Source organism: Olea europaea, chromosome 16 (genome assembly GCF_002742605.1).
Source record: "Olea europaea var. sylvestris chromosome 16, O_europaea_v1, whole genome shotgun sequence".
Classification (NCBI taxonomy): domain Eukaryota; kingdom Viridiplantae; phylum Streptophyta; class Magnoliopsida; order Lamiales; family Oleaceae; genus Olea; species Olea europaea.
In genome coordinates this window covers 16,228,234-16,252,718 of record NC_036252.1, presented here as the reverse complement: position 1 = coordinate 16,252,718, position 24,485 = coordinate 16,228,234, and the positions used below count along the sequence as shown (strand labels likewise).

The 24,485-nt window shown below is 35.7% G+C and overlaps 1 protein-coding gene across 2 annotated transcripts; it reads left to right on the top strand.

Moving 5' to 3' along the window:
* Positions 1-2,317: 2,317 nt before the first annotated feature.
* Positions 2,318-24,008, top strand: LOC111412280 (GBF-interacting protein 1-like). Of its 2 annotated transcripts, none has more exons than XM_023043140.1 (11): positions 2,318-2,690; positions 4,476-4,519; positions 11,405-11,504; positions 11,854-11,983; positions 13,381-13,775; positions 13,893-14,063; positions 14,883-15,267; positions 16,480-16,774; positions 17,006-17,167; positions 21,998-22,474; positions 23,155-24,008. In XM_023043140.1, the coding sequence occupies exons 1-11, from the start codon at positions 2,504-2,506 to the stop codon at positions 23,443-23,445; spliced, it is 2,637 nt and encodes an 878-aa protein (XP_022898908.1). In that variant the 5' UTR covers positions 2,318-2,503; the 3' UTR covers positions 23,446-24,008. The 2 variants fall into 2 exon arrangements, with proteins under 2 accessions (XP_022898908.1, XP_022898907.1); XM_023043139.1 differs by having other exon boundaries at positions 13,890-14,063.
* Positions 24,009-24,485: the final 477 nt, after the last annotated feature.

The following is a 24,485-nucleotide window of genomic DNA, read 5'->3' as shown; positions in this document are numbered from 1 at the left end:
GGGTTTCGAGTATTTGAAAGATTATTATCCTAGTTATCCTGACTTCGGTATCATTTTTCAAGACCTCGTAACTAACTCCTCTCGTAATCATGTTGCTTTCTTGCTTAAATAGGGTTATCTTTTTAAAGGTAACAAGTTATGTATCCCTCGTACCTCACTTCGTAAGTTCCTCATTTGGGAACTACATACAGGTGGTCTCGTAGGTCACTTTGGTTAAGATAAAATTGTTGCCTTAGTTGAAGATAGATTTTATTGGGCTTCCCTTAAAAATGATGTGGCTCACATTGTGTCTCAGTGTCATACTTGTCAATTAGGTAATGCCCAACGTCAAAACATGGGGATGTACTTCCCAACCTGTTCCTCATACTCCTTGACGTGACCTTAGCATGAACTCTGTCCTAGGGTTGCCTAAAATTGCAAGAAGTTATGATTCCATTTTCTTTGTTATGGATAGATTCTCTAAGATGGCCCATTTCATTCTTTGTTCCAAGTCTACGAACGCATCATATATCGCTAAGTTATTCTTCAAAGATGTTGTTCGTCTGCATGGACTGCTAGTCAATATTGCTTCTGATCGAGATGTTAAATTTGTTAGTTACTTTTGGAAAACTCTGTGGAAATTGTTTGGGACAACTCTTAAGTTTTCATCAACATTCCACTTCCAAACAAATTGTCAGACAAAAGTAGTAAATTGTAGTTTAGGTAATTTGCTTTGTTGTTTAGTTGGGGAAAAATCGGGTAATTGGGATTTAATATTACCTACCACTAAATTTGCATACAATAATTCTGTCAATAGGTCTATCGGTCATCGCCCATTTGAGATTGTTCAAGATTTCTCCCTACGTCAACCACTAGATCTCGTTCCTTCACCTATTGATTTTCGTCATGCTGCATCTGCTCAATTTTTTACTGATCATATTCGTACCTTGCATGATGAGATTAAAAGAAAAATTGCTTTAATTAATGATCAGTATAAAATGACAGCTGATGCACATCGTAGGCATAGAGAGTTCAAGATTGACGATTTTGTTATGATAAGACTTGCACTTAAACATTTTCAAAAACATGCTGCAAAAAAACTTTGTGCTAGGTCACTTGGTCTTTCCCTGTTATTAAAAGGCTTCGAACTAACACTTATCTACTTGATTTGTCGACGCACTTAAATATTAGTCTTGTTTTCAATAGAGCGGATTTATATCCTTATCGAGGCACATTCGAGCCTTCGATTTTGTCTTCTAACATGTCTGTAGGACAAGTTTCTCAATCGCTCCCTTGAGCCCCTATCACCACATTCTCGCATCAGGATATTATTGATGAGGTGCTCGACGATGAGATCATTGCTTCCCAAAATGGGAATTTTCATAGGTTCCTTGTGTGTTGGAAAGGTTGTCCAGTTAGTGATCCTACTTGAATTAATGAAGAATAATTTCGTCAATTGGATCCAAGGCTTTTGGATGCTTACTTGGACTATACATAGTCGGAGTCGAGTTCTTCTCAACTTTGGAGGAATAATGCAACAAGGAAACAATTAAAAGTCTATTCAAGACGAAAGACTAATAATTAGTAGAATTCAAATTTATCTAGATTATAGCAATTTTATTTTGACAATGTTATCTTTTAGTTTCAAATTTGTTTAGATAGGAAGTTTATTTAATTTTAAAGTCATTCCTATATAAAGGGACTTAGGGCAATGTGTACAAACACACGTGAATTATATGAATAAAAGCATTCCTCTTGCCCTCAATTCTTCTCCGTGATCTCCCTTATTTCTTATTTGTTCTTTATCAATTTATATGCTTCTGCATCAAAAAAGTTGTAAGTACGTGATTCAAAATTAATTCGAGAACTTAGGTTAAAAATTTTAATTCTCTATTCTTGATATAACATACATGTGAATGTCTAGACGACATTGTTTATTGAATTAAAAAAAAAATTTAATTTCTGGACAATTATGCTTTCGTATTCCAACAATTTTTTTTAAAAAAAATCATATAAATAATAAAAAGTGCAAATATTTTTCTTATTTCAAATTATAAAAATAAAATATTTTTATATAAATCATCGTCAAAGACATAAAAAATTGAAATAAAAATTTGATGAAAAATTAAGAAAAATGATTTTTACGGTGAGCAAACATTGAAAATTTGAAGAGCAACTAAAATATAAGCTTTGTTTAATTCTTATTTTTTTTCAAAATATATTTATTTCAATTTTTTTTAATCACACGTTATTCATTAGAATAATATTATACTTTAAAAAAAAAAAAATGTAATTTTCATAGAGCTCAAACACCGTAGATATCAAAACCCATCATAGAATTATAGAACCCATTTCCCCAAGTCCTCCTTTACTTCTCCCTCTCACTAAATACTCAACCCTTCTCCAACCGGCCCCTTCTCTCTATACATACAGATACTTATAATTGCATTGATTTTGATATATACACGCTTTATATTCTCATCTATAGATACATAAAGTTTTGGGGAAGGTTGAATTGGAGAAGATGAGCAGTGGGGGTAAAGGAGCTACAGCAACAAGTAGTAGGGCTTCGATTCCGGGCAGCGTGAAGAAGACGATCGAGAACATAAAAGAGATTACGGGTCAAAGTCATGGTGATGATGAGATTCATGCTATGCTCAAGGAATGTTCCATGGATCCTAACGAAACTGCCCAAAGGCTACTACTACTCGGTCTTGTTTTCTCTCTTTATACCCACTATTTGCTTTATTTTTCTCTCATCTAGATTGTGCTGTGTGAAGGGTTGTGTTTAATCTCGATTCCCTTTTTGATCTGTAATGTCATTGAGAATTATCTCTTGAACTTGATATTTTGTTTTTCCTCTTTCTAATGGATTCTCTCTCCCCATTTGAGTGTGTGTATTTGTGTTAATGTACATGTATGTTCCTTTTTTTCCTAATATATATAATATATGTAGTAGAACTGATGTAGTCCGGGTTTTTAAGCTAAAAGAAAAAAAAAAATTATAAAAATTTGTGATTACTAGCCTGGGATAAATGTACTAAGCAACTGATCTTGGTTGGCCTTTTTTCGTGTTTTATCTGTATCTACCCCTTTTTCGTTTGAGACAATATCAGATACACCCTCACGAATAAAAAATATCACTAACTTCCATGTTTCTAGATTTGAGTATCAGATGCCCTCCTGACCCCTTTTGGACTATACATCATCTAAATTCAACAAACAGTTGATCTTTTCTTTGCTAGGTAGTTTTAGGTATATCAACCTAATTTTTGGATGATATACGGCTCAAAAAGTTTTAGTGATATTTTTGAAACTTAAGGGGTGCTTCTGATATTGTCTGAAAGGTTAGGGGATGTCTCATACTGGCCCTTTTTGAACACGAAAACAACGTGCTGCATGAATGTTTGTATTTGATCTCGATTTCCTTTTTTATCTGTAGTGGCATTGAGAATTAATGGCTGAATTTGTCATTTTTCTTTTCTGCTTTCTACTGGATTCTCTCATCCTGTTTCCGTGTGTTTGGATGTCTAACATGTATATCCTTTTATTTCCTGATATACTTGTAGTAGAACTGATGCAATCAGGTATTTCTTTTGCACAAATGGAAGTATTGTACAATTTTGTGGTTATTAGCCTGGGGGAGTACTGATGAATATATGAAATATCTGATCTTGGTGGGCCTTTTATGCTTTCACCACTAGGAACAAGTTATTTAGAATTTACTTCTTGGTTTATATCTCGCCTTGCAATTTTCTCGTTTTCAGAAAAACATGACCCCTGGTTGCATTTCGTTTAATGACACTCAAAAGGCCAATTACGGTATTCTAAAGGCCATTTATTATATTTCATTTCCCTTTGATATGTCATTTTTAGTGTGTGTATGTCTCTGTTTCCGTATGCTCTTTGTGTTTATGCATTAATATTTTTTTATATATAATGGAATCAATGCATAGTGAGTTATCTTGAAAAAAGAAGAAAGAAGATTAAGTCCAGAATTTTCCCCCCCTGCTGAATCATAAGGTTTATGCCTTCATTTTTTTGTTTTTATAGCTAAAATGACATCTTTTTGTGCATGTTGGGTACAAGATTTAAAATATGCTGGGAATTGTTGTGGTGGTTACAAAAATGTTGATTTGCATCTAGTTATATGTGATACCTATGGGTCACCTTTGACTTAGTTAACTTTGTGAAAAGCCTAAATTGTAGATTCACTTAGTGGACCTTTTTCTTATCTGAAAATTGGGTTACATGTTAAATTTCAGGCTCTCGTGTGGGACATTGGTGTTTCCTTATGTGGCTATAGCCAAAGATGGGTGGGCTAAGCAATGTTGTTTTACATTATAAGTTTCATAGTTGATATATAAACTGATATCGATTTGATTACTATATGTACTTGAAAAAAGTTGTGATTCATTTATTAGTTTAGCTTTTCCTTGTATGAGTTATATTTCAAGCTGACAAGGACATTTTTTTTTTTTCATATTCTTGTACAGATACATTCCATGAAGTAAAAAGGAAACATAATAGGAGAAAAGAGGTATGGCTACTTTATGATTTTGATGTCTTATGTACAAAATGTTCCCATTTCGTTGACTTCTAAGTATTTGTAATGTACTGATGAAGGATAATTTACTTCTGATTTTCTATGAACATGTTAGATTATTTATGATTTGAAATGTATATGTTGTGGCTTCACGAAAATTTTTTGCAATGAGAACTTATATTTTCAAAGGACAAGAAAGAGAAAAGGGTAGAAAAAGATTGTAGGAAAGAGAGTAATTATTCCAGAATGCATCCAATGACCTTTGTCATGGTTCAACAATCTATCATGTCACGTTCTCTATTAAATTTAATTGATTCTTCCTTTTACCTTGGTACAATCTCAGAAACACGTTGGAAGATAGAGGGGTAGACTAAACTAAAATGGCAAGTGATGGTTGCCAAGGGATCTATTGCTTTGGATCTTCCGGTAAACATAGCAATAAGCCAAACTGGGAGACAACGGAGGATTCATGTAGCTGCTCTGATTTATTGGGAATAAATCAATAATTCATGTCTAAACCATCCAATCTACCCATATATTTTCTGTTTCCTTCAATCATTATAACTAATCACGTATATCTCTGGCCTCTTTTCAAATTGTGTAATGACAATTGATGTTTTAAGCAAGGTATTTTGAGTCCAGTGAGGAGGATATGAAAACTTGTATTATCTTGTAAGAAAATGATAGAAACAAATATCTTGGCTAATGGAAAAAAAGGTAGAGATCTTAGTTGAGCATATAAAAAGATGAAAATCAAGTAGTTTTATTCCTTAGCAATGAGATCTCATGGAGGATATATTTTGACAAATTATTTAAAGAAAGGCGATGTTGGGTATTTGATGAAGTCAACTATAGATAGAATGTTATTATACTATAAGAATTCAATTTTTGTAGAGGATTGATTGTATAAAGAGGACGAGGATGATACAAAAAATTAGCCTATATAGAATTCCAATGGGAAATATGGAAATGTACGAGGGAGGTGGGTATTTTATGTTCACAGTGGAGAATCACTTTTTATTTATTCGAGGAAGATCTAATGTGGAAGCCATGCACCTGATGCTTGGACCATTATTGAGAACTATAGAGAAAATAATATGTAGAATTGTTTTTTTATTAAGTTAGAGAAGTCCATGATGGGCGCTAGGGAAGACTATGGTGAGTGGTAGAAAGAAAATGGATTTCTACTATATATATTGACATTATTAAGGATGTGTATGATGAAACAGTCGCGAAAGTGTGATATCATGGTGGTAATAGTAGGGGATTATTTTTCCTTGTTCACTAATAAATCGATTAAATAAACTCATATTTCTATAACAATTCGATCTCCCGATTGAATCGGACAAATGCCTACGAAAAGATCGCTTTGCTTATGACTATAGCTTTGTACCAACATTATGCTTTATGTTCTCTTTTCGCTTTAATCATGGATGAGCTTAAGAGACATTGAAGTTGAAGCTCCATGAGTTTTATTCGATTAAGACCAGGTCAAATCCTATGTAGAACACTAGATAAGTACTTTGTAATCTAAATGATTTAGGTTAAGTTGAAAGAAGGAGAATATATCGTAACGCACTGCCATTTTATCGATAGTAGGAAGAGTAAGAGTAGCAATAAATTGACTGTAGATGACCTTATTGTCCCCAAATGTGACCGTTTATGTGTTTAGGTTCAATTATTTATAAAGAAAAATTAAAGAAGATGAAATGCATAGAATTAGAAATGGATGGATGAAATAATTTTGTGGATAGGAAGATCCCTATAAACGCCGTGGTGGTACATGAAAATTATTAGACTTGCTATGCTTTTTGTTTGTGAATCATTGTTGAGTTTTTAAATGACAAAATATGGATCACAAGTGTCAAATATCCATAGGATGAACCTTGTAGAATTAAGGATATTAAGATGAATAAATGGTCACACTAGAATGGATAAGATAAGAAATACAGTATTTGCTACTTAGGTGGTTTGGACATTACTTGCCTAAAGGGCCTCGGTTTATCAAAGTTGTAAGATTAAAGTAGATTAAGTTGTAAGAGGGAAGATCTTAGCTAACATAGCGTGTTGTGGTTGCTAAGGATCCAATTGCATCCCATATTTCATTAGATGTAGCAGCAATACATCTAATGAAATTAACCAGAACGTTGTTGTATTTTCAAATACTAATTGCATGTTTGTCTTATTACACATACCTTGAAGAATCTCTTGGTTTCTCTGTCCTGTTGCGTCACTGCATTCTTGTACATTTTTGCAGCTAAAGTGATGAGGACATCTAGTTTGGACTATTTAGTTAGTATTTTATTTGGGCTTGTATTATGTTTTGGGCTTGCTCAAGCTTTTTATTTTGTTTTTTGGGCTTGTATCATGTATTGGGCTTGCCCAAGCTAAAGTGATGATGATTCTGTTGTGTTTGCCGTGGTCGTCATGGAAGTTCCATCGAAATCTCCAATATTGATCCCTGATGAGGTCCAATCAGTTCTTCAAGAATTTCGAGAGGTCTTTCCTGAAGACCTCCCTGATCTATTGCCCCCATTACGGGATATTCAACATGCTATAGATCTTGTCCCTGGATTGTCTCTTCCAAATTTACCTTATTATAGAATGAATCCTACTGAGAATGCTAAGCTTCAGAGGCAAGTAGAGGAGCTCCTTCACAAAGGATTTATTCGTGAGAGTCTAAGTCCTTGTGCGGTTCCTGCCCTTTTGACTACTAAGAAAGATGGTTCTTGGAGAATGTGTGTTGATAGTCATGCCATCAATAAAATCATAGTGAAGTACCGTTTTCCAATCCCTAGACTTGATGATATGTTGGACATGATGGTCGGTGCCACGATATTTTCTAAGATTGATTTAAAGAGTGGGTACCACCAAATTAGGATTCGCCCAGCTGAGGAATGGAACACTGCCTTTAAAACGAAAGATGGTCTTTATGAGTGATTGGTCATGCCTTTTGGGCTAACCAATGCCCCGAGTACTTTTATAAGAGTAATGACACAAGCTTTGCGACCATTCATGGGTAAATTCCTCGTTGTCTACTTTGATGACATTCTCGCGTACAAGAAATCTAGGGAACAACATAGAGATCATCTCACGAAGGTTTGTTTTACCCTTCGCGCTACAAGCCTATATGCTAATGTGAATAAATGTTCTTTCTTCACAGATAAAGTTGTATTTCTAGGTTTTATTGTCTCCGTGACAGGAGTGTCTGCTAACCCTGCAAAGATTCAGGCCATTGTTGGTTAGCCTGAGCCCAAGACTATACATGACGTTCGGAGTTTTCATGGTTTAGCTACCTTTTATCGTCGTTTCATTAAAGGGTATAGCACGATCATGGCTCCTATTACGGAGTGCATGAAAAGAGGATAGTTTTATTGGTTGCATGAAGCGGCCAAAGCATTTAAGTTGGTTAAGAGGTGGAAGCTCCAGTCATGTCACTTCCTGATTTTTCCAAAGTTTTTGAGGTAGAATGTGATGCCTCTGGGGTAGGGATAGGTGGAGTTTTGAGCCAAGAGCGCCACCCTATTGCTTATTTCAAGGAGAAATTAAATGATGCCAAACGACGGTACTCGACTTATGACAAGGAGTTGTATGCAGTCGTAAAAGCTTTATGCAATTGGCTTCATTACTTGTTGCCTCAGGAATTTATTCTTTATTCGGACCATGATGTACTTCGCTACCTTAATTCCCAAAAGAAGTTGAATGTTAGGCATGGTCGTTGGATCGAGTATTTGCAGGCCTACTTTTTTGTTTTGAAGCATAAAAAGGGCAGTGAAAATCAAGCGGCGGATGCTTTAAGCTACCGCATTTCACTTTTAACCAATATGAGTGTCAAGGTCATAGGTTTTGAACGATTCAAAGAAGATTATGAGTCATGTACCGATTTCAAGGACATTTTCCTTGCGTTGCAACTGATGGTTTTCGTCTAGAGGATGGTTATCATTTTAGGTCCAATAAATTATGCATCCCTTGAATTTCAGTATGAGACTTTATAATTTGGTAAAGTCATGCAGGAGGCTTGGCTGGGCATTTTGGACGTGATAAGATAATCGAAGAGGTTGAACGTCAATTTTATTGGCCTCGTTTGAAGACAGATGTAGCTAAGATTGTTAGTGCTTATAACACATGTCAATTGGCCAAACAGAAGAGACAAAACACTGGTCTTTACACACCTTTTCCCGTCCCTAGTTGTCCTTGACAAGACGTCAGTATGGATTTTGTACTAGGACTCCGATGTACTCCAAAGAAACATGATTCTAATTTTGTTATAGTGGATCGTTTCTAAAAAATGGCCCACTTTATCCCTTGCAGCAAGATTTCAGATGTGTCTAAGGTTGCTAGGCTGTACTTTAATGAGATTGTTAAATTGTATGGCTTTCCTAAGACCATTGTGTCGGATAGGGATGTTCGGTTCACTAACCACTTTTGGAGAACCTTATGGCACATTGTTGGCACTAAGTTGAAATTTTCCACTACGTATCATCCTCGGACCGATGGTCAAACTGAAGTTGTTAATCGCAGTCCTGGTAACCTATTAAGATGTCTAGTTCAGGGAAATTTGAGCAACTGGGATTTAATCCTCTCGATAGCCTAAATTGCATATAACAGTTCTGTGAATCGGTCTTTAGGCACGAGTCATTTTGAAGTTGTTCATGGTTACAAACCTAGGAAGCCTTTAGACCTTATCTCTATGTCTCCACATGCTAATGTGTCTGTGTCAGTTGAGGTATTTGTACAACATCTTCATGACTTGCATATTGAGATCAATAAATAACTAGAGACAAGTAATGCATCATATAAACTTCAAGCTGATTTGCATAAACGATATATTGAGTTTAAAATTGGGGATTTTGTGATGATCCGAATTAGACCGGAATAGCATCCATCTGGATTTGCTTCCAAATTGCAAGCCCGTAGCGCTAGTCCTTTTAAAATCTTAAAGCGTATTGGTCCAAATGCGTATGTCATTGATCTTCCATCACATTTTGGCTACTACTCTACTTTCAATGTTGAGGATTTAGTTGCTTATAAAGGCCATTTTAAGCCCTCTGATGACCCTTTTTTAGCCCCATCTGTTGACTTTCAATCTGAACCTATTGCTATCCCTACTTCAACACCCCCCATCACAATACCCAAAGATAAGATTGATGCTATTTTAAATGAACAGATTATATTGACTAATGATGGAGAAATTCAACGCTTTCTTGTTCGTTGAGTAGGACGACCTGACTTTGATTGCACATGGATTCCTAGAAAGACACTCCAACAGCTTAATCCTGACTTGTTGGAGTTTTATAGGAGTCAGCATGATCTTCCATTAGCTAGACCACCTATCACACGCGTATATGGACGTCGGAAGAGATTTTTCCAACCACTCAGCTTATGGTTGGGCAAATGACTGCAGCCTTTTATGAATTATTCCCTCGACGGAGTCGAGTTTTTCCCATCCCGGGAGAGTTGATGAGGACATCTAGTTTGGACTATTTAGTTAGTATTTTATTTGGGCTTGCCCAAGCCTTTTATTTTGTTTTTTGGGCTTTTATCATGTATTGGGCTTGCCCAAGCCTTTTTTTGTTGTTTAGACAGCTTGCTGTATGGACAGGCAGAGATGGCGGGAATGAAATGAAGTTTGAGTGTTGCAGGTAGGGATGGGCGCAGGTTGGTTCGGTTCGGTCTTTAGAACCGAATTGAACCAAAATTTTCGGGTATTTAATAAATGGAACCGTCGGGTCCAAATATAATTATGGAACCGTTCGTGTTCGATTCGGTTCTGTACTATAATTAATTTTTTTAACATTTATAACAACATTATATAAATACAACTAATGACATATTCAATGGTTTTGAAATGTCAGAGACTCGTAGACTATCTTGTTTAAATGATCGCTATGGTCAAAATTTCGGTTGGCGGAGGTCACAACTTCGATTAGAGGTCACAGCGTCGGTCGATGATTGTATAGGCTTTGGAATGTCATGGAGGCTATGAGAGTCGAGACAGCGTTATGCACTTTAGTGTAGGTAAATAGGGTCATTTAGTGGGTTGGATCTTGTTGAGCTAAAAAATGAGACAATAAAATGGGTAATTGGGCCAAAAATTAAAAAATTAGAAATGAAACAAATTATTGAGCCAAAAATTTGGATTTAGAAATTGTTAATTTGTTTAGAAAAAATTAAAATAAAAATAATTTGATTTATTCAATATAAAAAAAAATTAGAAAGATTCGGCTCTTATTCGGTTCTTGGTCTAGAACCGAGAACCGAACCGTACCCGTCGGTTCTTAATTCAGATACCTGTTCGGGTATTTAATTTGACAAGAACCGTCGGGTTCGGTTCTGTCGGTTTTGTTCGGGAGATTTGCCCAACCCTAGTTGTAGGACTCCCCCCCTTTTCCGCCGCCCCTTCTCTTCCCTTCTTTCCTTTTTCTCTAGCTTTTATGTATTCTGCTGGTTTCTTCAACTTTCACAGGTTCTAAATTTCTCAATCTATGCTACATCATAAAGCCTAGAAACACCCAACTACATGCCTTTGGTCTCCTGCCAAGCCCCCTATGCATACGTAAAGAAAAAGATGAAAATAGAAAGAAAGAAAACCATTGCATCATGTGCTGTCATTGTTTTTGAGCTCCGCATCAGGATGTTGTTCATTTAGCTTCATCTCTGAATGGCATCTGACCCAATTGATTCAAATAGAGAACTCATGCTGGTGTTGATCGTAGTTTCATATAATTCTATAGTAGTTAACATGTATACTTCCTTTACCATTGAAATTTCTCATAAATTTCTGCCTTTTATAAGCTGGTTATGAGGGTTATTAATTTCTTCAGTTTATTTCTCTGTTACTTATACAAGATTTGTGATGTTCTGTTCATATCTTTTCAGAATCTGAATAAGGAGTCTGCAGACCCGAGATGGAAGCCAGGTGTGCAGGCACGGGCTAATAAAGGGGTCCGAGGAAACTATTCACGATACAGTTCTCACGGTAAACCTTACTTAAAAGGAAAGCCCAGCCAAGTTCTTCTGGAGTTGTTCTTATATTCGATGCTAGTTTCTGTGCAGACAATCACTTTGATTTGAATTATATTTCTTGTCAATTTGGAAAATTTGGGTGGTTCTTACATTTATATGCTAATGTTAATTTCGCATTTAAAACCACTTGCCTTAGTGAACAATTCTGCTGGATTCAACTGGTTTAGGACATACTTGTCTTAAAGCCATGATAAACTGTGTACTTATTGTTGGTGTGAAACCTAGCTTTTGCAAAATGAAGCTTTGTTTTCTTGCTCCACTCATTTTCTTTTCCCTTATGTTCTGTACCTGTTTCTTGTCAGATACTGGCAGTGGGAGGAATTATGCTGCTGTGAAGGAAACTTCAACCACTCTAATATCAGATAAAGGAGTTAGCATACCACCTTTGCCTACTTCACAAGAGAGAAAAAGGAACGAAACTTCTGTTGGAAGGTGCAATAGGTGTTATTAGACTCTTTAAGGGTCCGTTTGGTTTGTGTTTCAATTTTTTGTTTTGATAGTGTGAGATTGCTAAAAACAAGTTTAGGCTATCATTTTAAAAAACTATTTCTCAAAATAGAAATCTAGAAATCACGTTTGGTTTGAAATTTTGAAATATTGTTTTATGACATTTATTTCACGAAATTTGATTATTTAGTAAAATAGAAAACTTTTCTGTTAATATATTATCTAGTAATATATACATTTTTGATGAATATTACAATATTTTTTTCTTGTTATAGAAGAAAATAAAAACAAATAATAAATTGAGATAAAAATATAAAAATAAATGATGTGGATTAAAAATAATTTTGCGCTCGTTTGAGCTCCATTTTGGGCTAAGAATGCATTTTGGAATAATAGATTGATAGAGAATTTGTGATTAAAAAATAAGGAAAAGTTTAAGGTTTTTGAATAATATTATTTTAATGAAAAATGTTTAGTTGAAAAGAAGTGAGAAAAATGTATTTTGTAAATAATGGGATCAAACAAGGGTTTCATATGTTTTCATTTAATTTTAAGAATTTTCCTATAAATAATTATTAAGAGATTGGACTATTTTTATTTTTCTTGAATCTTTTATAATTTTATTTTTTAATTTTTAGAATTTTATGTGTGTGTGAAAGAGCCAGGGTCGGTGGACAGGGGTAGCACTCGGTCTACTTTTTAGATTCTATTTTTTCTACGTTTTTTCAGAGCATATTTGAGTCCCATTTTTAGCAAAGAATACATTTTGAAATAGTAAATTGATGAATAATGTGTGGTTAAAAAATAGGAAAAGTTTTGAGTTTGCGTGTAATCTTATTTTATTAAAAAATTTGTGGTTGAAAAAAAGAGAGAAAAAATGAATTTTGGAAATAATGGGGATCAAACAAGGGCTTAGTATTTGTATTTTTAGATTTATTATTTTAATTATTTTTAATTTAATTTTTTAGAATTTAATTTTTTTTAAAAATAAATTCTGGAGTTTACTTTTTGTTGTTTTTTAAAATTTCATTTAAATAAAATTTTATTTGAACACTTGTTTTCCATGTTTTGACTATTTTATGAATTTTTAATGAAAACAATCAAAACGTCAAAAATGCATTTTGAGTTTTATGTTGTAAGTTTAACAATGTTTTAGAAAATGTATTTAAAAAAAAATAAAAATATCATACCAAACAAGTTTGGAGTGTTTTGTAAAACTGAAAATAACAATTCAAATGCGCCCTAATTGTTTAACTAATGTTGCTCTTCTCTTCCAAGTAACCAAATTTGCTCTTCTATGATACAACCTACCCTATTACTTAAAAGGTTTGTTTTTCCCATCCCCAATGTGCTCCAAAAGTTCTGTGTTCTTCATTTTGCAGCCCAGTAACTGCCCTATCCAATGGTCCATCTGGTATTAGTACTAGTGTTCTACGCGAGACACATGTGACTGCAAGTAGAGTTGTTAATCAATCCTATGCAACTGGTGATGCCAGCACACGTAAGGTGGAAGGACTGCTGCCACTTCCATCCCCCATTGATTCCACTAAAAACCATGATGTTGCTCATGGAATACGGGCACACCAGATGCTGAAATCCAGCAATAGTTCAGCACCTGTTCTGTCAGGAACTTCTTCAGGAGCTCATTTCTCTTCATCTGATCCTGTACTGTTGCCATCTGAACATGTAAGGCCCCCTATTAGACATGAAATGGATAGTCAGTGTACTCCTGTTGAGCAAATTGCAGTTAATCCTACTGAGGGGAAATCAGCTTCAGGTAGAATTTGTGCCCCAATTAGAATTTCTATTTTCCTCTTTTTTTATTTATTTATTTTTTAATCTTCAAAAAGATTAAGCTTATGAGGCTTGTTCGATTTGATATCTGTGATAGAAGCTTCGGTTGGCAGCTCTATTGTGCCGCAGATGCCAAACGTGTCCCAGGGAGTTGGAAAGAATCAGCTTTTAGAAACTCGAAAGACTGCATCTTCAACACACGATGGCTCATTTGGTAGTAGGCCTTCATCTAATCAAAACAATCGGACACATGTGATTGGCCTACAGAAAGGTAAAAAGCTTATGTGATCTTGTCAAGAATCCTGTTTTGCTGCCATATTCTATTTTTGTATTATTAACTCTAATGTGGATTGGTCTGTGATTGGGCTGCTTTTCTGCTTGACTGAAATTTTGTGAGATCATTGCTACTCTTCCAAACACTCTTGACTGATTTTGATGAGACTATTCATTTTAGAATTCAATGACTGAAATCTTGATTTTGGCTGCTCAAACACAAGGTAAGGCAGAAGTGAGAAAGGATGTTTGGGGAAATAATATCAACCAAGTTTTTAGAAGGATATTGTTTAGCTTCCTGTCTTTTAACATATTGACAGCTCAGTGCTAATTGAGAGAAATTGAGAGACACACACACACACACTCTCTCTCTCTCCTCTCTCTTTGTGCGTGTGTGTAGTTTGTAAATGTTATTTGTACACATGTACATTGGTACGAGTTTTGTGCTTGTAGGAAAAAATATCCATTTAAGCTTTGATTTGAAAGCAGTGCTTTCATCTGGAGTCATGCATGCATTTTTCAATTTTCTCTGAATTCTCTTACATCTTGTTTTGTTTTCTTGACGGAACTCCTAAATTTGTCTCCCAGCCTAGTATGTAGCCTCAATATGTGATATAGCTACGACTGTAATGGAAAGAACATTTTGCAATTTCGAGTAGATTTTAGTCAGGTAGAGTAAGTCGACGATAACCATAACCATTGATAAACATAAGGATCAGATTCTACCAGGTGAATTGAATCCACATTTATCTCTTTATTGAGGATGCAATTAGCTCCATACTCAATAACTAACTGGTGGATGTGTGTTTTCTTACAGTGGGTCCTGGCAAGGAGTGGAAACCAAAGTCTACAAACCACAGTATTGTTCAGGGTGTTAGCACAGCTGCTTCATCTGAGGTTTCTATAGTTGTTGAAAATCATTCTGAATTGCAGCCAACACCCGAATTCCTTTCTTCAAAGGAAGTTACTTTAGAGCTGCTGAGGAATTTGGAAGAGACTCACATTTCAGATAGTCAACATGTCATTATACCTAATCATCTGCATGTCCCTGATGCTGAAAAACTTGGGTTTTGTTTCGGAAGTTTTGATGCTAGCTTTGAGCTAGATATGAGCTATAACAGTGGCCCCGAGAGTGACAAGAGTCAGCCTCTGTCTGAATCTCCTGAGGCTATTAAGGAAACTGTCAAGGAGCCATCTCCAAGGTCCCGCCATCCCCTTTCTATCTCACCCAAGTTTCATTCAGTCTTTATTCTGCTTCAAATGCTTTCTTTCTTTCACTGCCATGTTGCACTTCACACACTGATACATTTAGTGGTCTGTATGGACGCTGTTGGATCTATCAATGAGGTTTTATTTTTCTATTTCTGGGTTTTCCAGGTCGGCTTTTGGTCAATAAAATTATTTCTCCTACAAGAATGAACAAATCTTTTGGGCAAGACAAGAAACTTTCCTTTGACATGCTGAACTCTTATATGCTTATATCTTTGAACTATGAGCTGAATGTGGGCAACCTCATAGAATCTGGATAGAACCATTTAAGATTAAAATGACTGTTCCAGTAGTTTCTGGGATTCTTTTTCTTTTTTCTTTTTCATTTTAGGTGTTCACGAGGGGATCGATTGTCACTCAACTCCACTTCAATTGAACATTAATAGTTACCATATATTCTTCTATGGGAATGTAACTTGATTCATCACCGAGTATCGTTTTCTTAAATGAGTCTATGGTGGCAACTAGAACTTTTGCTAGGTTCATAAATACTCTCTTTGGTCTTTAAATTGATAAGGGGATGGTGCCCAGAGGGAAAAACTTGAAGGTATGAAAACATGTTTATGTTCAGTCATCCTCCTCCTGAGTGTGCCCTAGAGGCTGTGCAATCTCTTTTCTCTTTGTGAACATGACTGAATACATGTATCATATTTTGCTTATAAACATTTAAGCAGAAATAAATCCTTTTCTGTTTCACTTGAAGAATAAGAAAATGAGATATCTTTTCTTCGGTATTATTCTGATTGGTGGAATTTCATTTCTGCTCTATTGTCTCATAAAATATTGTTCCTCTTTTTGTTACTATTCCTTGAAATCTGTAACTAACCACTGATGAGCTTTTCTTTCTGATCCCTAGCCGTTTCTCTTTCCTCTTTTTTTGTTTGTCTCATCCTTGTTTTGCTCATTGGACTAAGTGATTCATTGTTATATGCTACTTGTTAACTGTGAAAACACCTATATACATTGAAATGCATGTTTATATACATGGAGGGTGGAAGCAAAAGAGGCCACACTATGAATTTTCTTGCTTGATTAGGGGTTTCTTGATTCCATAAGCTTTCCTTCTACACATTTCATACACAGTTTCTACTTGTACCATGCATTTTTGTGTTTCTAATTATCACATTCTCTTATTATGGTTACAGTCAGAATGAGCTTGTAACTGCAGAGGATACTGAAGCAAAATACCCTGACAATCCTCCAACTTTGCAAGGACTAGAAATTTTTTCATCTACTGAGGGTGAAGTCTCATCCTCTGTTCTCCCAGAATATAACAAGTCCAAGCAGGAGGTTGCTCCTGGAAGCCATCAACATCCTGTAGCACAATCTTCTTCAAGCTATGGTCTTGGTTTTGTGCCACCAATGTTGAGTAGCCAGGTTTCAACTTTGGAAAGTTCAGAATCTCGAGCTCTTGATACTCATCAAGTTCCAAATGTTGTTGTATGTCTTAGACGTCAATTATTGTGTATCCATTATATTGTATTTTTTAATTACTATCTGCTTTCAAGTTTTAATTATCTAAAGTGTGTTGGTCATTATTATGCATTTTCCTTCAGAATGATAAGCAATCAGTTATTCTCTCAGATTTAGGAAAGTTGATGCATATTTGGATGTGCATCATTTGGTTTCCGTTTGTAAGAAAATAATTTAATAATAGATTTATACTTACAGGTACAGCAATCATTTGACCCCACAAGCTATTATTTGCAATTTTATCGGCCTGGTGCACACGGTGATGGCCGCATTTCACCATTCCATTCAGCTGGAGCTGCATCCAAATATAATGGCAATGCTATCATGCTCTCTGCATTGAATTCGCAGTCTCCTCAAGAGGTTTGTGCTTCAACACCCTCAAAGTTCACCTTCTGTCATATTTTTTTGCTGTTTGTGAAGGAAACATAAACTGTGATTGTCACTAGAAAGTGGACATGACAAACATCTCCACCCCCCCCCCCAGAGGTGAGCGAAGCTCTGACTATGCAATTTGTGTGAAAGTGTATCGATGCATCTCTAATTTTGCATCTATGTGTATTTGATAAACAGGGGGTGTGCGTGTTGGAGGTGAAAGTGATGGCGATTTTGAGGAAATGGAAGTGGTAGTGGCGGTGACAATGCATCTTTGGTTGTGCATGTCTATGTGATTGGTTGGAGGTGGTGGTGATTGTTGGTGCATGTGGTGATGGTGAAACCTGCGTTTAGATGTCGGTATGGCAAAAATACCCGTTAATACTTTAAACGAAAAAATTTCACAAAATTTTATTAATTCTAATAGAAGATATATTCGAATAATTTTTAAAAATAAATAAATTAATTAAAACATTCAATAAATATATTATTGTTTCACTTGAATGAATGAGAGCAATAAAATGAATTATCAAACTAAAAAAAAATAAAAAAATTAAATGGGTATGTAAACGGGGCAACCACCCCAACCCATCTTGCCTCGCCTTAAACGGGTACCAAGGCGGGTTTGAAACCCTCCCCGTTGCCAACCCTATTTGGGTGGTGTCGTTGGTATTGGAGTGGAGTGGAGCGGGATGAAAAAGTGTTTGTGATCAATTATTTGATAATTTGTGATTAATAATTAATATTGGACCTAAAAAATGTGCAATTTGTGATTCATAATTTGTAATTTGTGCCTTTAACCTTGTGCAATTTGTGATTGATATGTAATTGTAACTACAAATGGTGCGTTATTATGACATTGACATGTTTAATTAATTAATAATTTACAAAAATGTAGTGAGGTATTTTTCCCTATCATGAGGACTTGCAACAAAAAACCCCCCCCCCCCCCCCCCCCCTCCTCTTTTTTTGGTGTTGGTTTGTGTAATATCAAGCTTGAACTTCTGACCTTTGTCATGTTTTAATTATCTTGAAAATGTTTCTAAATGGTAAGAATCTATATTGCCCCCAAAATTTTTTTTATTAAGAAACATAATTGGAGATTGTTATAAATTTGTTCTTTGAGAAAATAGCAGCAGATGTCCCTAATCTTTAACATGCGTTGCACTCTGGTCCTCAACTGTAAAAAAGGAGCATTTGGCTCCCCAATGTTTCATTTTGATAGCAGCTAGGTCCCCACCAGACAATTTAGTCCTTGCCTTTACCTAACAAACCAAAATATAGCCAAAGACGAATTTACCCTATCATAAAAAAACCAAAAAATTAAATAAAAAGCAAGAAATGGAAAAAAATGTGCATTTTAACCACCCCCCTCAAACAACCTTCTTCTGGCAACCCCCCTGAACATCTTCTAGATCTGTTCTTTTCATTGGCATGTAGATAATGTATCCTTACATGCCAATAGACCCCAGCAACGGAAAGTTGACACAAGTTTGAGTCGCAAAGCTTTTTGCACTGGCTGGTTTCTGTTAGGGTTTAATAGTTGTTGGATTCAATCACCTTCAAGCTTGGGCTTTTGGGAGAGATGATTGAGTCTCTATCAATTGGTATCAAAACAAACCCACATCACATGTTCGAGTCCTAAAAGGGGCGACCCAAGTGAAGTGCCGAATACCGATAGCCAAAGAAGGGCTAGCCGGGTAAAGAGAAGGTCGTCTTGGAGTGGGCCGCCAAGGACGTTGGATTTGGGGCCGTGGGGTATTGTTATGGTCTAATAGTTGTGAGATTCAATTACCCTCCAGCTTGGGCTTTCGGAAGAGATGGTTGGGTCCATATCAGTTTCTCTCCAGCTTTAATGCCCCATGACAAAATCCATTTTCCACACCAGCTTCAGTTGCTCGGTATCCTTGTGAATGATTAAAAAAGTTACTCTGACCACTTTCTTGGCTGTGAAGGTTGGAGTTTTAAATGCCAATTTTGGCAGAAAGATGATTCATAACAGCATCCAGCGAGTGAGTGGTAACATATATTGCATTATATCTTATTTTATCCTCATTGAAGAAGGGATAAATGAAGAAAGAATATTCCTAGTTAAATGAAAAAGATATTGAGAATGTTAGAATTGATGGGGAATAGAAAATGACAATAGCAAATTGATTTTTAGTAGATTGTCTGATAACAATGCTGTTTGAGGTGTGGATCATAGATCTGTTTTGAGGCATGGGCTTCAAGCATGAAAGCAGGGAGCTGGCTGGTTGGGGGTTGCCTAGAGTGAATTATATGTTTGGGGTTCGGGTTGGGGGAGATTTGGGGAACATAATTCTTGTTTTTTTTAGTTTTATTTTTTTCTTGTCTTTTATTAAATATTGTTAATTTAAATATAAGGGTGAGTTCGTCTTGTTTAAAAAAATTATAATGTTTTTTAAAGATAAGGGGAAAATGGTCCTCTAGGGACCTAACTGGCACTAAAATGGAAGTTTGGGGACTCAATGCTCTCTGCTGCTATTTTCCTTTATACTTTTGGGCGTCTGTTCTTCCATTTGATAAAAATATAAAGTAAATATTGGGATAAATCTTTCATGTCACCATTTAGTTAATTCAAAAACTGTCACTTTGTTAGAAAAGTGAGTCTGTGACAATCAAGATCTTTCTGTTTTCATGCTTAACCTTGTGGATATTTATTTTGGAAGACTAAAAATTAAGACTGAGAATAGTTTCTATATGTCAACCTTTTTTTTATGTGAGAATGTGCATGTAAGATGAATGCAATTACTTTGTGTAGAAAATATTAGAATGCATTTTCTTTGTATTGACCTTTTCATTTGGTGAATATGCCATTTGTGATGAATCCAATTTTTGAAGTATTATAAAGGAAAAACTAGCTGATATTACATAAGAGTAGGTGGTACAGAATGTTCAGTTTCTTCAATGGATGGGAGTACAGGAATATTTCAGAATGGTGTTTGCCATCTGTTTCAACTTGCTGGAAAGTCTTCGGTCTCCTGTCCTTTCACAACCTTTACTGTTAAAGAGCTTCAGGGACTCTTCCGGCACATCCTAGTTTTTTTGGAGGAAAATATCATGTCTGTGTCCACGTAAGAAATTATGATCATGTCCCATGTATAGGTTTGTGCTACATGGATCTAAAGTTATCCAATAGAATCCATAATAGTAGACGAGTATTGTACTAGGCATTTGGAATGTTAAAGAGAGTTTTGGAGTAAAGGGGCTTCCTAGGCTTCAAAGCATTAACTTGCCAACTTTTTGCATATATTCCAGTTCAAAATGATACATTGTTTCTTATTTTCTTGTTGCATGATAGGAATTTGTTCACGCTTTCTAAATCACTCATCCCCCTCTTAAACTTGTTTATAAGATCCATATCCTTCTTTTTCTTATGGTAAATCATGACTCTAATCTTGCTTGAGTGGTAAAAACTTTGGTCGAAAAGGTTGTCTAAAGCTTTTGTAGACCTTCCTTTTGGGGTTTCTCTTTTGTTGTCCCTTAGAACGTATTTGATGGACAGTCCCAGTAAATGATCTAGGTTTGGTAATGAACATGAAATTGTGTTGGCTAAATATTAAGCCTATGTTTGGCCTCCATTCTTTCAAAAACTCATTTTCTCAAAATTCAATTTCAACCTTACATTCTCCCATAAAATACATTTACACATAAACCGAAAACTTTTCCTTATTTTTAACCACACATTCTCCAAAAAACGACAATTCAAAAATATATATCTCCGTCTCAAACGGGGTCGAAAAGCTTCTGGGCTCTGAAGATTAATAGATGCATATGAATGTAGAGAGAGCATAGGCGTGAATTGCCTTAAAGTACTTCTCACTGGTGAGTTGGGCATTCATGAACAGTAACCGGGACCTTGGTTGTGGTGGTTTGATGCTGTGAGGTATTTAGAGCTGTGAGTTCTGCAGTACAAGATAGAGCTAATCTGAATCTATGAAAGACCAAAACATGAAACCGAAGTGCTGCTGTCAAGTGCAAGGACTGTGAAGAAGAGGAAAAAGAATGGTCTATGAAAGACCAAAACATGAAACCGAAGTGCTGCTGTCAAGTGCAAGGACTGTGAAGAAGAGGAAAAAGAATGGACCCTTAATAAGAAACTCTATAGTGTATGCAGTTTCCATGTAGTTACTTAACGAAACCGTAAAAAAAGGAAAGTCTATATGGTTTAATTGCTAGAAGTTGAGCTATGATTCCTCAATTATTATATATATATATATATATTTCTCTTTTGATTCTAAATGGTGAATAATTGATCCTTTAAATGGGTGAATTATTGCGCATATGCAGTTGGAAAGATCTTTTTTATCTTGATAGTGAAACACTTGCTTCTACTTTTGCAATTAGGATATCCTTCTCCCCGAGACACATTGTCACATTAGTAACAAAATAGGGAAGCGAAGTTTGGAAGTTTACTGATGGCATGTTATTAACCTTTATAGAATGGATTTTTGTGTTAAATACGTTGTTAGAGTAAATTTGCTAGATGCATTTTTTGGCATCTCAGTGGTGATGGCTGGTACTGCTGTTTCTTACTCTAGCACAGTTTGAAAAAATTGACTTGTTCGAATTTATGTTACATTGACATTTTTATTCTTTCTTCCCAAAGGGGACCATGTCAAGTGTGCATTTGTATGGATATGGTGGAAGCACTTCACAAATTTTGATATCATTTTCATAGGTGTTCTCTCACTGAGATGTGTCTTGAGCTGATCCTGGGCTTGCTGCTATCAATTCCTGTAATTTCCATTCAATAGGTGAAGGTACTGTACTTATTTTGAAATATTTTGGTTGCAGGGTGGTGCCCCTATGGTTTTATCCACTGCTGCTCCATCACCACTTGTGACTCAAGCTGCTGGAGTTGTGCAGAGCTCCCAGCAGCCGCAATCAATTTTTCGGCAACCAACTGGGATGCATTTACCTCATTATCCTCCAAACTACATCCCATATAACCCCTATTTCTCTCCATATTATGTCCCACCACCAGGAGTTCATCAATTCTTAAGTAATGGTACATTTCCACAGCAACCTCAGGCTGGCAGTATGTATCCAACTCCACATGGGGCAAATGCCAAATATTCGGTATCTCAATTTAAGCAGGGGCATAGTATGGGAAACTCAGTCTACATGGGAGTGCCTGGCAGTTGGCCATATGGCGCTTCCACAGCCAACTATACTTCCAGTTCAGCCAGAACTGTTACTTCAACCTCTGATGGGGATCCTCTTGCTGCCCATCAAGTTAAAGAAAATAGTCTCTATGTCGGTGGTCAACAGGTGCGTATTTTTGTGCTTCTTTCAGGATCTATTTTGACAATGTTCACACATTTTGGAAGTTAGTTTTATTGAGGTTATTGAGGTGGCTTTACCTCCTAGGTAATGTAAGAATTAATCTTGAATACCTTCTGCCATCAGAGGGTATGCATAGCTAGTAGTACTGGAATTATGTTAAGAAATAACCAAGAAACTCCTTACAACGTTCTATGGTAAGAACATGTTGATATTGCAAATGCTGTCATGCTTATACTCCCCCATTTGCAATCTTGGCCAACAGTTTCAACATTTGATCTAGTAAAACTCTTCTTAAACATGTTGTCGTACTCATATTACAGAATTACTGAAGAATTTGTCTTGTTCTTTTACATGCATTTTAATTCTGGTTTTGATTATTAGTATAAGGCATATTTAAGGTTTATAATCTTGTACTTTGATTTATGATTTGCTGGTTGAGTCCTTGTGGGACTATATAAAGACACAGAATGATGAAAGAGAGAAAAAAAAAAAATCCAGGTAGATACTGCTCTTTTTTCCCCAAAGAAGTTATATCAGAGTGAAGAAAATGTTCGAAACTGGCATAACTGGTTTATTAATTTTTCTTGTTTTGAGAGGAAAAAAGCCTTGTCCTCTTTGGTGCGCTGGGTCAGTACACTAATGTTGGTAAATTTGCTGCCTTGCAGAGTGAGGGTTCAGGCGTATTGTTTACAGCTTCCGGTCAGGATATTTCTTCCTTGCAGGCTAGTTCCTTCTACAATCTACCTCAGGGTCAGCTGGCTTTCACTCCAACACAGCATGGCCACGGTACATTTGCAGGTATGTACCACCCTGCACAGGCAATGACAGCAGCCACTGTTCACCCTCTTCTGCAACAATCTCAAACCATTTCAAGTGCTCTTGATATGGTTGGACCCCCTAGCAGTGTTTATCAGCAACCACAGCATACGCAACTGAACTGGTCAAGTAACTACTGAATAAGGAGATGTTTCTTTCAAAAGTCAATTATATGTTCGAACAATCTTGAATTGTCTATTGTGACGTCAAACAAGTTTTGATTTAAGAAACAAATGGCGCACCCAAGTGTAAATTTATGGAAGGAGCCAATGAATTGGGAAGACGTTTTTTGAGTCAAATAAGGCCAGAACATGCTAGCTAGCAATCTCTTTCTTGCTTCTGATAGATGGTTTGTTTTGGCTTGACATAACCGGAGAGCCCCTCTCAAGGTTTAAGCTTTATATTTAGACCATAGGACAGGTTAAATTATTATTTTCTTCTCAAATTTTCTGTAGTTTTGGATTAAGTAGGACCATTGGCAGACTGGTGTGAGTTTTTATAGGTCTCCAACTATTCTACCTGTAAATTGAATATTTTGTGATGGCAAAAGGGATGTACTGTGGAATTGTTACAGCTGGCCTTGGTGTATGCAATTGGGGCATTCAATTGTTTTTGACAGAGAATAATGAGTCTTTTGGCTTGAGATTTGAGTATATTCTTGTTGAATGTCAATGCTAAGAAACAGGTTACATTTTTCGATTTATCCGTGTCATCCTTGTATAGAGATCGTGCTTATCTTCTTTGTATAGTTCTAATTTTATTGAATGTTCTGAAGGGAAAGAAACGCAACTATAATGGTCTATAATTCTCATTCATAAAATGTACTTCATTTCATAAAGATTGACTTCCTTTACTTTTTCATTTATTCCAAATTATTGGGTAACTTAACTTATTGAGAGTACAGTTGATTTCTTAGCCTTTGTTTAATGTTTTTTTTCTTAGCCTTTGTTTAATGGTTTTTTTTTTAACACCTATTTTCAATTACATTTATATAATAATATATTATGCATATAAACTCATTATTTCTTATTTTTATTTTTTCACCACACGTTTTTCAAAAATCCACTATTCAAAATATTTTATTTCCAAAATAAATACCATTAATTAGGGGTTTAGTTTTCTAATATGATTTTATTTAGGGCATGTTTGAGCCACATTTAAAAAAAAAAAATGTATTTCT

Coding starts and splice junctions, on each gene's coding strand:
- LOC111412280 (XM_023043139.1), top strand. CDS start 2,504: ATGAGCAGTGGGGGTAAAGGAGCTACAGCAACAAGTAGTAGGGCTTCG. Junction 14,064..14,882: donor TGTGATTGGCCTACAGAAAG/GTAAAAAGCTTA, acceptor GTTTTCTTACAG/TGGGTCCTGGCAAGGAGTGG. Junction 15,268..16,479: donor GTCAAGGAGCCATCTCCAAG/GTCCCGCCATCC, acceptor TTATGGTTACAG/TCAGAATGAGCTTGTAACTG.